Source organism: Ranitomeya imitator, chromosome 6 (genome assembly GCF_032444005.1).
Source record: "Ranitomeya imitator isolate aRanImi1 chromosome 6, aRanImi1.pri, whole genome shotgun sequence".
NCBI lineage: Eukaryota > Metazoa > Chordata > Amphibia > Anura > Dendrobatidae > Ranitomeya > Ranitomeya imitator.
This window is the reverse complement of record NC_091287.1, coordinates 514,796,228-514,810,002: the sequence shown is the minus strand read 5'-3', so window position 1 is coordinate 514,810,002 and position 13,775 is coordinate 514,796,228. Positions and strand designations below refer to the sequence as shown.

Here is a 13,775-nt window from a genome sequence, read left to right as displayed (position 1 = left end):
CGTCCGAGGGTGAGTATATACCTAATAAGAATATAATCACCCTCGGACGCGCCCTGCATCTTTCCGACAGCCTTCCTTCCTAAGAATCAGCCCTTCCGTGGTGTTGGGAGAGGGTTTGTTACACTCCAAGGTGTTCCCCAGGTTGCCTTTCCTGAGCTTCGATCTTCCGGCTCTCGTTTAGTAGTTGTTGGAAACTACGCTGCATTGGGCGTACAAATTGGGTATGGGGTGTAGAGAGATGGTGTGTTCCACTCCAAGGTGTTCCCCAGGTTGCCTTTCCTGAGCTTCGATCTTCATGCTCTCGTTTAGTAGTTGTTGGAAACTACGCTGCATTAGGCCTACAAATTGGGTATGGGGTGTAGAGAGATGGTGTGTTCCACTGTAGAGAGATGGTGTGTTCCACTCCAAGGTGTTCCCCAGGTTTCCTCGCCAATGCTTCGATCATCATGCTCTCGTTTAGTAGTTGTTGGAAACTACGCTGCATTAGGCCTACAAATTGGGTATGGGGTGTAGAGAGATGGTGTGTTCCACTCCAAGGTGTTCCCCAGGTTTCCTCTCCATTGCTTCGATCTTCATGCTCTCGTTTAGTAGTTGTTGGAAACTACGCTGCATTAGGCCTACAAATTGGGTATGGGGTGTAGAGAGATGGTGTGTTACACTCCAAGGTGTTCCCCAGGTTTCCTCTCCATTGCTTCGATCTTCCGGCTCTCGTTTAGTAGATGTTGGAAACTACGCTGCATTAGGCCTACAAATTGGGTATGGGGTGTAGAGAGATGGTGTGTTACACTCCAAGGTGTTCCCCAGGTTTCCTCTCCATTGCTTCGATCTTCCGGCTCTCGTTTAGTAGTTGTTGGAAACTACGCTGCATTAGGCCTACAAATTGGGTATGGGGTGTAGAGAGATGGTGTGTTACACTCCAAGGTGTTCCCCAGGTTTCCTCTCCATTGCTTCGATCTTCCGGCTCTCGTTTAGTAGTTGTTGGAAACTACGCTGCATTAGGCCTACAAATTGGGTATGGGGTGTAGAGAGATGGTGTGTTACACTCCAAGGTGTTCCCCAGGTTTCCTCTCCATTGCTTCGATCTTCCGGCTCTCGTTTAGTAGTTGTTGGAAACTACGCTGCATTGGGCCTACAAATTGGGTATGGGGTGTAGATAGATGGTGTGTTCCACTCCAAGGTGTTCTCCAGGTTGCCTTTCCTGAGCTTCGATCTTCCGGCTCTCGTTTAGTAGTTGTTGGAAACTACGCTGCATTAGGCCTACAAATTGGGTATGGGGTGTAGAGAGATGGTGTGTTCCACTCCAAGGTGTTCCCCAGGTTTCCTCGCCAATGCTTCGATCATCATGCTCTCGTTTAGTAGTTGTTGGAAACTACGCTGCATTAGACCTACAAATTGGGTATGGGGTGTAGAGAGATGGTGTGTTCCACTCCAAGGTGTTCTCCAGGTTGCCTTTCCTGAACTTCTATCTTCAGGCTCTCATTAAATTGTGGTTAAACGGAACAACTGCATTTGGCGTACTAGTTGGTTTGGGGCCTACTATCGGTGTCTGCCGCTCCTTGCTGTTCTCCTGGTTTCCTGTCCTGAAATTCCGTTTTCAGGCGCTCGTTAAGCAGTTGTTAATGTTAGACTGCATTTGGCCTACTAGTTGGGTTGGGGCCTACTATCGGTGTCTGCCACTCCTTGCTGTTCTCCTCCACTGAACAAAACTGTGCCGCCTGTTTACTACTGTTGCCAATTTTGAACTGCATTTCGACTACTTACTGATTTGGGCCTACTCTCTGTGTCAGCCTCTCATTCCAGTTGTCCTCCACTGCAATGCCCCCTGATTAGTCCTGTGTTACCAATTTTGAACTGCATTTAGCCCACTTTATTCTTTGGGCCTATATCTGTGTTTCCTCCTCATCCTGCCCATTGCCCAGCCAGTGATAGATGAGTCTGCTGGTACATTGACCCATAATGCAACATTTCCCGTGCACGCTACACTGCAAGATTGTGACCCTGCTGAAAGTCAGGTCCCCCTTCCCGCATACCATACCACCTTACACGGGGACAAACAGGAAGGTGCAGATGAAAGTGCAGGTTCCTTCATCAGGTGGGGGGAGGAATACTAGTTGGCGACATCACTGGCACAGGGCCTCTCATGGTACGCAAAAGTGTTGCTGCCGGTGGGAGGCGCCCCCGCCGTGCAAACACACCGCTGTACTTTGAGGGGCCCTGTGCCAGTGCCAATGCCAACGAGTGGGCCCCCCCTGCTTGCTCAGGTTCACAGCACTTGCAAAGTTGAAATACTTACCTCTCCCTGCTCCACTGCCGTGACGTGGTCCAGATTTCCTGGGCCCACTAATTACTTGAACCAGCCCTACCCACCACAACTTTAGCCAAATGACCCCCAATTTCAAATGCCTTCCAATTATTATAAGGTAAATTACGCTTGACAAGCTTCATTAAGAAGAATGGATGGTTTTGACATTAAAATGGGCACTCTAGGTGTTTTCCTGGCCCCCACTCACTGCCGACTATGCTGCCCCATTGACTTGCATTGGGTTTCGTGTTTCGGTCGATCCCGACTTTACGTCATAATCGGCCGATTTCACTCGACCCGACTTTTGAGATAGTCGGGTTTCGCGAAACCCGGCTCGACTCTAAAAAGGTCAAGGTCGCTCAACTCTACCAGCAAGGCTAGTTATCAAGAATAGAGGGGTCTCCGTATCATATTTTTTAATTATTTAAATACATTTAAAGAAACTGCATGGGGTCCCTCCCATTTCTGACAACCAGCCTTGCTAAAGCAGACAGCTGGGTCTGGTATTCTAAGGCTGGTTAGGGGTCATAGATATTCCCCCAGCCTAAAAATAGCAGACCCCAGCTGCCCAGAAAAGGCACATCTGTTAGATGTGCCAATTCTGGCACTTTGCCCTGTTCTTCCCACTTGCCCTGTAGCGGTGGCAAGTGGGGTTAATATTTGTGCGGTTGATGTCACCTTTGTATTGTCCGGTGACATCAAGCCCAAGATGGAGAGGCATCTATAAGACACCGATCCATTACTAGTCCTATAGTTGTATTGTAAATAAAGACACAGCAAGAATAAAGTCTTAGATTAGAAATGACTAAACACAGTTTTCCATTTTATTTAAAAATAACAAACACAGTTATATTCCTAACGCCTATTCCACCAAAGCCCTCGTTCTACTGTAATAAAACTAAAATAAAAAACAATAGCCCTAACCTCTCCATCGTTCTGTCTCATGCCATAATCCATTTCTGGGGGAGAAATAGTATTCATCCTGGACAGTGCCAAAATACACAACTGGTGACTTAACTGCTGTGAGTGCAGCCCCAGTGACTGGCGGTGATGTGATCGAGGTTACCTCCAGTCACTGAGGCTTCGTTCCCAGCCGGGCTGAGCTGCCGTGACCTCAGTGACATTCCAGCTAGCACAGTGAGAGTTTATCTCTGTCCGAGAAAAAAATTGGACTGCCCCATATAATAACATTGGTCATGTTTTCGTGGGATCGGATTCAGACTGAAAACACAGTTGTCTGCACCTGCCCTAATGCTCATTTGTTTTGAGCTGTCTTGATTTTAATAGGTTTCCACCACTTTGATATTGATGACTATAACATAGTCATTTATTTCTTAGTTCCTGTGTTTTCTGCATATTTAAATTCATTATATATTCTATATGTATAATACTGTATAATACCATATTGTGTTATGTTATGTGATTTTGAGATTTTTGTAACAGATTGATCAGCATCTCTAAATCTATTTTACTTTTTTAGGCGTACAGTTCACCTTTCACACCTTTCATCTGGAAGATCTTCATGACTACTTGCTAATCACTGAAAATGGCAGTTTTACTCAGCCACTGGCACGACTCACTGGCTCCGAGCTCCCTGCAGCAATTAATGCAGGTCTCTATGGAAATTTCAGAGCTCAGTTACGTTTTATTTCTGATTTTTCAATATCATATGAAGGATTCAACATTACCTTTTCCGGTAAGGATGTGAAGTCAATTCAACATTTATTATCGGATGGACATATTGTACAATGTTTGAAAAAGAAATATAATAACGTTTTATAGAAATATGATCATATTTGTAGTGTCTATCAGGTAGTTTAATCAGTCATGAAAAAGCAACCTCAATGTGGTAAAGAGTCTTCTATGAGCGGTTGCATGAAAATGTCTGAATATCTTCAATTAAAAAAATACTATTTTCGCACTAGATATACTTTTGTAGCATAATATATAATATATCAACATCTGTATAAAATGGGATTTTTTTATATTTAGAGAAGAATAGTACATTATATTTACTTTTTGATTTTTTTTTTAATTTTCATTAAAGAATACAGTCTTGAACCTTGTGAGGATCCAGGAATTCCACTGTATGGAAGGCGACAGGGGAATAATTTTGCAGTAGGTGACCTGATTACATTCACCTGTTCATCTGGGTATCGTCTGGAAGGAATTTCGGAAATTATATGTCTTGGCGGTGGACGTCGTGTGTGGAGTGCACCTCTGCCAAGGTGTGTGGGTACGTGGTCAGCTGCTTTCATTTGCTTGTATGTGTAGTCACTATTAAGGATTTTGCTGAATACAGTTGTAATGTTAAGCTAACATTAATTTTTGAAGAATTTTCAGTTGCATGAATTTTTTTAGACTGTTTTTCTTTACATATAGCATGCTCTGGCCAATCACTTTGTGCTAGAATGGTTCGCTTAAAGATGCATTCCCAGCAAATTTTTACCCTCTTAATATATTGCAGTCATCATGATTTATAGCACTGTGTACTTACAATTGCTATTTTTTCCTTTCCACCCAGTTAATGCTTCTCTTTACCATTAGGCCTATAACATCACATAATTAGAAAATGACTAGCTAAATTCTTCTTAGATCTGTGTAGAACCAGAAAGTCTATTTTTCCTGCATGAGTCAAATTTTGCTTGAGCAAAATATGCTACTTTCTTCTTCTTTTGAAACATTTTCTTTAATATCCCCTGCCATTATTTGCTCTGAAAAACTGCTAAAATCCATATTGGCGAAATACAAACTGTCAGCTCACTGAGAAATCAGATTACAACTGCTCATTGACATTTATGGAGAAGAAAGGGAGAATGAAGCATGAGGGCAGTGAGAGAGTCAGAAAGATGATACAGCTGCTTACTAATAACTTTATTTTATCTCAGTGCTGGATTCACAGCTACACTCTGGAAGGCTACATAATAGAATAGCAGGAATCATTTATGAATGCTGCAAATCATATTATGGCCAGGAATTGTGTTATATCAGATCTAACATCTTATACTAAAAAGTCAGTTGAGACTACAGATACACTTTCAAGAGAATCTGTCATCTAATTTTAACTCTATAAGCTGCGGCATTCTGTAATGCTGTAGAAAAGGCCCCCGATGTAACCTGAAAGATTAGAAAAACAAGTTAGATTATGCTCACTTGGGGGGGCAGTCCGGTGCGGTCCGGTCCGCTGGGTGTCGTAGGTCTGGGTCCGGCGCCTCCCATCTTAATAAGATGTCGTCATCCTCTTTGCTTCTGTTGCAGCTCCTGTGCAGGCATACTGAATTGCCATGTTGAGGGAAGAATAAAGTACTGCAGTGCACAGGCGGCAGGCCTCTCGGACCTTTCCCGGCACCTGCGCACTGCAGTACTTTGCTCTGCCCTCAACAGGGCAGAGAATTACGCCTGTGCGGGAGCCGCGACAGCAGCAAAGAAGAGGACAACATCGAATGAAGATGGGAAGGACCGGACGCGGACCGCCCTCTCAGGTGAGTATAAGCTAACTTGCTTTTCTTATCTTTCAGGTTACATCGGGGGCTTATCTACAGCATTTTATAATGCTGTAGATAAGCCCCCGATGTAACCTGAATGCTAATACAGCATTACAGAATGCTGTAGATAAGCCCCCGATGGTGGTGGCCGAAGCTTAAAGGGCCAAAATTAGGTTTAAGTTGGATATGCAGTTTAGATTTCTGCCATGTGTATGAAAAGAGTGGATAAAATCTTTGCTAGACACTTCCGGTGGTAGCTTTTCTCAACTTAGAACAAAATAATTGGATTTGTTTAAATCAAACTGCTTGATTCTTCTTTCCCCAACACAAACCATTGGAGAATATATGGATAATGCACAAATTGAAAACTAGGCATTTGCCCAACCATAATATAATGTGCACAGTTAGCTTTAAAAGGTTTGTGTCATAGAAGCTTTTCAGGAGCACACAACTCCACTGACACTCGGCAACTGACCCTGTCGCAGTCCTAAGTAAGTAAATCAGCAGTAGTTGATCTCATAGGCAACAAGTTATGACCATTATGAACATTACAGAAGAAAATTAGTCATATTTTACAAGCAGAGCCCAATTATAAGGCCTGGGTCACACAATCATAAATTTTTTGGCGAACAGAGCCCAACTATAAGGGCAGGGTAATGCAATCGTATATTTTTTCTGCTAGAGAATTGGATCAATTACCGTATGGTAATGCCACATGGAGTCATTTTATTGAGATCCAATTCCCTCTTCTAAGAGAATCGTATCACTCGTGTGGAGATGATGAGGAACTTAAAAGGGTATTTCCATCTCCAATATCATATGCCGATATGTAGTAGGCATAATAATAATACTATTAACAAATACCAAAAAATAGAAATGTGGTATAGTTCTTCTGATACACTATGTGGCTTATCCCATGTGCAGGGCATTGCAGAAGCTTAGATATCCATGGTTATGACTAGTGATGAGCAAACATGCTCAGATAACTTGTTATCCAAGCATGCTTGGGTATTATTCGAGTATCTTAGGCATGCTTGGATAATATATTGGAGTCCCTGCTGCTGCATGTTTTGTGGCGATAGCCAGCCGCAACACCTGCAGAGGATGCCAGTTTGTTTGACAATATTTGGGCATTTAGAAGGCAGCCATCATGTTATCCTCAAATTTTGGATTACAAGAGGAGGAAGACCAGAGGGCTCAGACTTTATGGTTGGACTTCAGAAAGGCAGATTTTAATGGACTCAGAATAGGAAATGTCCAATGGCTGTATGTTCTAAAGGACAGAAATGTCCAAGAAGGATGAGAGATTTTGCTAAATTAAATTCTCACTGCACAATCATTAATAATCCAAAAAAGAAGGAAGAATTTGAAGCACTTAAAGAAAAAATGATGAATGAACACAAAACTTAATCACTTGTTAAAATAGAAAAAAAGAAATATATATTACATGGAAAGAAGCGGCATATCTAAAGAAGAATATAATGCTGTTTGCAGGGAATGCAGGGCAAGATTTAGAAGAGCTAAAGCTAGTAAAAAAGTGAGGCTTGCAAGACAGACCAAAAGCAGTAAAAAATGGATTTTGCTGTCAAAGAAAAGTCAAAGATGCTAAAAGATTTTTATAGGATAAAAAGGGTGAAATGGTTAAAAATGAAGTTGAGAGGATGAAACTTTTAAATTTCTATTTTACATCTGTATTCTCTAAGAAGGTAATTGTGATATCAACTGATCTCTACAGTGCCATTGAAGGAATAAAATAATCCACACTATCCATAAACAGAGAGATGGTGAAGGAACTTAGCTAATTTAAATTAATTTAAGTCATGTGGTTCAGATGAATTACATCCTAGGGTACAGAAAGAGATGGCAGGAGAAATTTCAGAACTACTAGCCAGAATCTTTGAAAAATCGTAGAGAACAGGAGAAGTCCCAGAAGATTGGAGAAGAGAGAAGATCGGGAGCCTTACTTCTAAACCAGGAAAGGTCTTTGAACAAATTATTAAACAGCATATATGTAAATTCTTGGATATGAATGCAGTAATTAACCAGAGCCAGCATGGTTTTGTAGCAAAGAAGTGCCATGCCAGACTAATCTACAGTAATAATCACTGACTGGGTGGATAAGGGAAATTCGGTAGATATAGTATATCTTGACTTCAGCAAAGTATTTGATAAAGTATCTCATACTATCCTTATTGAAAAGAATTACTAAGTATGGGTTTGACAAAGCTATGGTTAGGTGTACTCATAACTGGCTCATTGATTGTACTCAAAGAGTGGTAATAAATGGTTGAAAATCCAATTGTAAGATTGTTTCAAGTGGGGTACCACAAGGCTCTGTCTCTGTACCAGTATTGTTCAGCATTTTTATAAATGATATAGATAAGGTAACTAAAATCAATTTGTAGATGATGCAAAGCCATGAGGAATAGCTAACACTAGAGAAGACAGAGAAATGATTCATAAGGATCTAGATAAGATTGAACAATGGGCAGCAACTAATAAAATGGTGTTTAACAGGTAGAAATGCAAGATTCTACATCTGGGCAAGAAAAAATGAAAATTACATCTACGGAATGGGAGAAATAGAATTAAGCAGCAGCAGGTGTGAAAAAGACTTCGGTATAGTAATAGATCATAGACTTAACATGAGTCAACAATGTGATGCAGCAGCAAAAAAGGCAAACACAGTTCTAGGATATATTAAGAGAAGTATAAAATCTAGATCACGTGCAGCAATTAACCCCCTCTACTCCTCCTTGTTCAGACCTCATCTGGAATACTGTGTCCAGTTTTGAACACTACATTTAAAAAAAAAACATTGCAAAACTGTAGCAAGTTCAGATTAGAGATAATAAGATGGTGAGCGACCGCTAAGTATGTCCTATTAGGAACGGTTGAAGGACCTAGGAATGTTTAGCTAGCAAAAAAGAAGGCTAAGATGAGACTTAATAGCTTTATTCGACGGGGTGGACACCCTACTTGAGCACCTCCAATCTCTACATCTATCAAGTGCCGTGCTTTCTAATAGAGACTTAATAGCTGTCTGCCAAAATCTGGAGGGATATCATAGTGTAGAGGAAGAATCCTTATTCTCATTTGCACATGAAAACACGAAAAGCAATGAAATGAAACTGAAAGGGAGAAGATACAGATTAGATATTAGAAATCTTTTTACAGTGACGGTGATCAACGAGAGGAACAGGCTGCCATGAGAGTAGGTGAGTTCTCCTTCAATGAAAGTATTCAAACGGAGGCTGGACAGACATCTGTCTGAGATGGTTTAGTGAATCCTTCATTTAGCAAGGGCTTTGCACAATAATTCTGGAGGTCCCCTCCATCTCTAACATTCTATGATATGATTCTATATTATGATATACTGTATAGGTGGTCACAACCATGGATACTTAAGCTACTGAAATGCTCCATACATGGGGTAAGTGACATAGCAAATCAGAAGAACTATACTACATTTCTAATTGGAGGTATTTGCTACTATTGTTATCATTACACCTACTACATATTTGGGATAGGATATTGGAGATGGGAATATCCATTTCATTTATCCATCTTCTCCACTGTCTCTGTTCTTGTAAATGAGACTGCACTTAGATGACATAGACTTGTATGGGTGTGCTTGATTTGATTTGAGGAGCCATTTGCAGGCATTTTTTTCTCATACTAAGTCAGACTTGAGAAATGAATGCAGTTCTTCACTACCTCATAGTTCAGCATTTGTTTGACTGCTGTCTAATAAAATATTGGATAGCACTTGTCCAAGTTATATACTTGTGTAAGCGGGCACTAAACATGTTCACACTTTCACATGTTCAGTACTTGGTCAGTATTTTACATCAGTATTTTTAAGGCAAAACCAAGAGTGGGGGAAAAACGCAGAAGTGGTGTCATGTTTCTCTTAAATTTTTTCCTCTGATTGTTCCACTCCTGATTTGGGCTTTCAAAAATGGTGACCAAATACTGAACGTGTGAGCGACACTGATAAGAAAAAAATGAGTTTTAAAGATAGAAATAACCTAATAACCATTTCACAACGTGTGCCGTATATATACTGCAAAAGTCAGAAAAATGACTTTCTCTGCTACCGCCCTGAGAGTCCTCTTGGTGAAAAATTCATGCAATGTAATTTCATCTTTCATAAGCTCTAGCTGTCCTGGGTAGTGTTGAGCATTCCGATACTGCAAGTATCGGGTATCGCCAATACTTGCTGTATCGGAATTCCGATACCGAGTTCCGATATTTTTGTGATATCGGAAATCGGTATCGCAGTGTGCGGTGCGTATGGTTCCAAGGGTCTGGAGGAGAGGAAACTCTCCTTCAGGCCCTGGAATCCATATTAATGTAAAAAAGAAAGAATAAAAATAAAAAATATGGCTATACTCACCCCTCCGAAGAACCCTGGCTGTCACCGCTGCAAGCGTCCACCTCCATTCCTGAGAATGTAGTGAGTGAAGGACCTTCGATGATGTCGCGGTCAGGTGAGCGGTCACGTGAGTGGTCAGGTGCGACATCATCGAAGGTCCTTCACTATCTGCAATTCTCAGGAACGGAGGCAGATGCTCGCAGCGGTGACAGCCGGGGTCCTTCGGAGGGGTGAGCATAGCCATATTTTTTATTTTTATTCTTTATTTTTTACATTAATATGGATCCCAGGACCTGAAGGAGAGTTTCCTCTCCTTCAGACCCTGGGAACCATCGAGGATACATTCCGATATTTGTGTCCCATTGACTTGTATTGGTACCGGGTATCGGTATCGACGAGATCCGATATTTTGCCGGTATCGGCTGATACCATCCGATACCGATACTTTCAAATATCGGAAGATATCGCTCAACACTAGTCCTTGGCCAATCATTGTTTGGCAGCTACCAAAGTACAGTGTAGGGAGAAAGCTGTCAATCATTGGTGTGGGTGGAGTTAACTTGAGCTCATCAAAGAGAGGACTAGCAGAGCTGCAGCAAACAAATCAGTGATTAATTAAAACTACTGCTAATAACCAAGAAAAATTATCTTTCACAATTGGTGCAGAATCCAACCAGAGGAGCAGCACTTTTAGACCTAATACTATCTAATAGACCTGACAGAATAACAAATCTGCAGGTGGTTGGGCATTTAGGAAATAGCGACCACAATATTGTGCAGTTTCACCTGTCTTTCACTAGGGGGACTTGTCAGGGAGTCACAAAAACATTGAACTTTAGGAAGGCAAAGTTTGAACAGCTTAGAGATGCCCTTAATCTGGTAGACTGGGACAATATCCTCAGAAATGAGAATACAGATAATAAATGGGAAATGTTTAAGAACATCCTAAATAGGCAGTGTAAGCAGTTTATACCTTGTGGGAATAAAAGGACTAGAAATAGGAAAAACCCAATGTGGCTAAACAAAGAAGTAAGACAGGCAATTAACAGTAAAAAGAAAGCATTTGCACTACTAAAGCAGGATGGCACCATTGAAGCTCTAAAAAACTATAGGGAGAAAAATACTTTATCTAAAAAACTAATTAAAGCTGCCAAAAAGGAAACAGAGAAGCACATTGCTAAGGAGAGTAAAACTAATCCCAAACTGTTCTTCAACTATATCAATAGTAAAAGAATAAAAACTGAAAATGTAGGCCCCTTAAAAAATAGTGAGGAAAGAATGGTTGTAGATGACGAGGAAAAAGCTAACATATTAAACACCTTCTTCTCCACGGTATTCACGGTGGAAAATGAAATGCTAGGTGAAATCCCAAGAAACAATGAAAACCCTATACTAAGGGTCACCAATCTAACCCAAGAAGAGGTGCGAAACCGGCTAAATAAGATTAAAATAGATAAATCTCCGGGTCCGGATGGCATACACCCACGAGTACTAAGAGAACTAAGTAATGTAATAGATAAACCATTATTTCTTATTTTTAGTGACTCTATAGCGACAGGGTCTGTTCCGTAGGACTGGCGCATAGCAAATGTGGTGCCAATATTCAAAAAGGGCTCTAAAAGTGAACCTGGAAATTATAGGCCAGTAAGTCTAACCTCTATTGTTGGTAAAATATTTGAAGGGTTTCTGAGGGATGTTATTCTGGATTATCTCAATGAGAATAACTGTTTAACTCCATATCAGCATGGGTTTATGAGAAATCGCTCCTGTCAAACCAATCTAATCAGTTTTTATGAAGAGGTAAGCTATAGGCTGGACCACAGTGAGTCATTGGACGTGGTATATCTCGATTTTTCCAAAGCGTTTGATACCATGCCGCACAAGAGGTTGGTACACAAAATGAGAATGCTTGGTCTGGGAGAAAATGTGTGTAAATGGGTTAGTAACTGGCTTAGTGATAGAAAGCAGAGGGTGGTTATAAATGGTATAGTCTCTAACTGGGTCGCTGTAACCAGTGGGGTACCGCAGGGGTCAGTATTGGGACCTGTTCTCTTCAACATATTCATTAATGATCTGGTAGAAGGTTTACACAGTAAAATATCGATATTTGCAGATGATACAAAACTATGTAAAGCAGTTAATACAAGAGAAGATAGTATTCTGCTACAGATGGATCTGGATAAGTTGGAAACTTGGGCTGAAAGGTGGCAGATGAGGTTTAACAATGATAAATGTAAGGTTATACACATGGGAAGAGGGAATCAATATCACCATTACACACTGAACGGGAAACCACTGGGTAAATCTGACAGGGAGAAGGACTTGGGGATCCTAGTTAATGATAAACTTACCTGGAGCAGCCAGTGCCAGGCAGCAGCTGCCAAGGACAACAGGATCATGGGGTGCATTAAAAGAGGTCTGGATACACATGATGAGAGCATTATACTGCCTCTGTACAAATCCCTAGTTAGACCGCACATGGAGTACTGTGTCCAGTTTTGGGCACCGGTGCTCAGGAAGGATATAATGGAACTAGAGAGAGTACAAAGGAGGGCAACAAAATTAATAAAGGGGATGGGAGAACTACAATACCCAGATAGATTAGCGAAATTAGGATTATTTAGTCTAGAAAAAAGACGACTGAGGGGCGATCTAATAACCATGTATAAGTATATAAGGGGACAATACAAATATCTCGCTGAGGATCTGTTTATACCAAGGAAGGTGACGGGCACAAGGGGGCATTCTTTGCGTCTGGAGAAGAGAAGGTTTTTCCACCAACATAGAAGAGGATTCTTTACTGTTAGGGCAGTGAGAATCTGGAATTGCTTGCCTGAGGAGGTGGTGATGGCGAACTCAGTCGAGGGGTTCAAGAGAGGCCTGGATGTCTTCCTGGAGCAGAACAATATTGTATCATACAATTATTAGGTTCTGTAGAAGGACGTAGATCCGGGTATTTATTATGATGGAATATAGGCTGAACTGGATGGACAAATGTCTTTTTTCGGCCTTACTAACTATGTTACTATGTTACTATGTTATTGTAAGAAGCCCAGGAAGGGACTCAACACTGGAATAAGGATCTCTAACACTATTTTGTGCTACTGTCAGACTGTTAAGCAGAAATCCATTGACAGTTTTCCTTTAAAAGAAAAACTATTCCTCTTTGTTTTCTTGCACAGGACAAAACCAATAATCCTCAATTGTATAAATAGTATGATGTATTATGATTTAATATGAAATGATATTATTTAATTTAACATAATGGACCTTAATAGTGAAATAATCCATAACTTTTCTTTAAATGTAATCTGTCACCTTTATGATAAGACCAGACTGGACTGAATTGGTGCCTAATACTTCTGATTTTACAATAAAACCTAAATTTGGTTTCCGCTTGCACACACTTACTGAAAAATTGCAGGAAATACCAGCTACTATCTGTAGAATTACAATTTTCATCATACATCACGGTCCTCATTTGTTTTAAAATATCACTTTACGGAACTCTCCCACAGGCAAGTCATCTCCGAGAAAAGTTCTCATCCTAAATGGGAGCATTGGAAATAGAAAGTTAATGTCCTCAACAACCTCAGAAGCTGTGACATCA

General features: G+C 40.9%; 1 protein-coding gene across 1 annotated transcript in view; it reads left to right on the top strand.

The window, feature by feature from the left end:
• CSMD3 (CUB and Sushi multiple domains 3) overlaps positions 1-13,775 on the top strand; it is a 2,093,798-nt gene that overhangs the window by 1,349,563 nt on the left and 730,460 nt on the right. The window contains exons 21-22 of the mRNA XM_069731799.1: positions 3,783-3,998; positions 4,350-4,538. Coding sequence (XP_069587900.1) covers positions 3,783-3,998; positions 4,350-4,538 — 405 coding nt within the window. The remainder of the gene's footprint in view (positions 1-3,782; positions 3,999-4,349; positions 4,539-13,775) is intronic.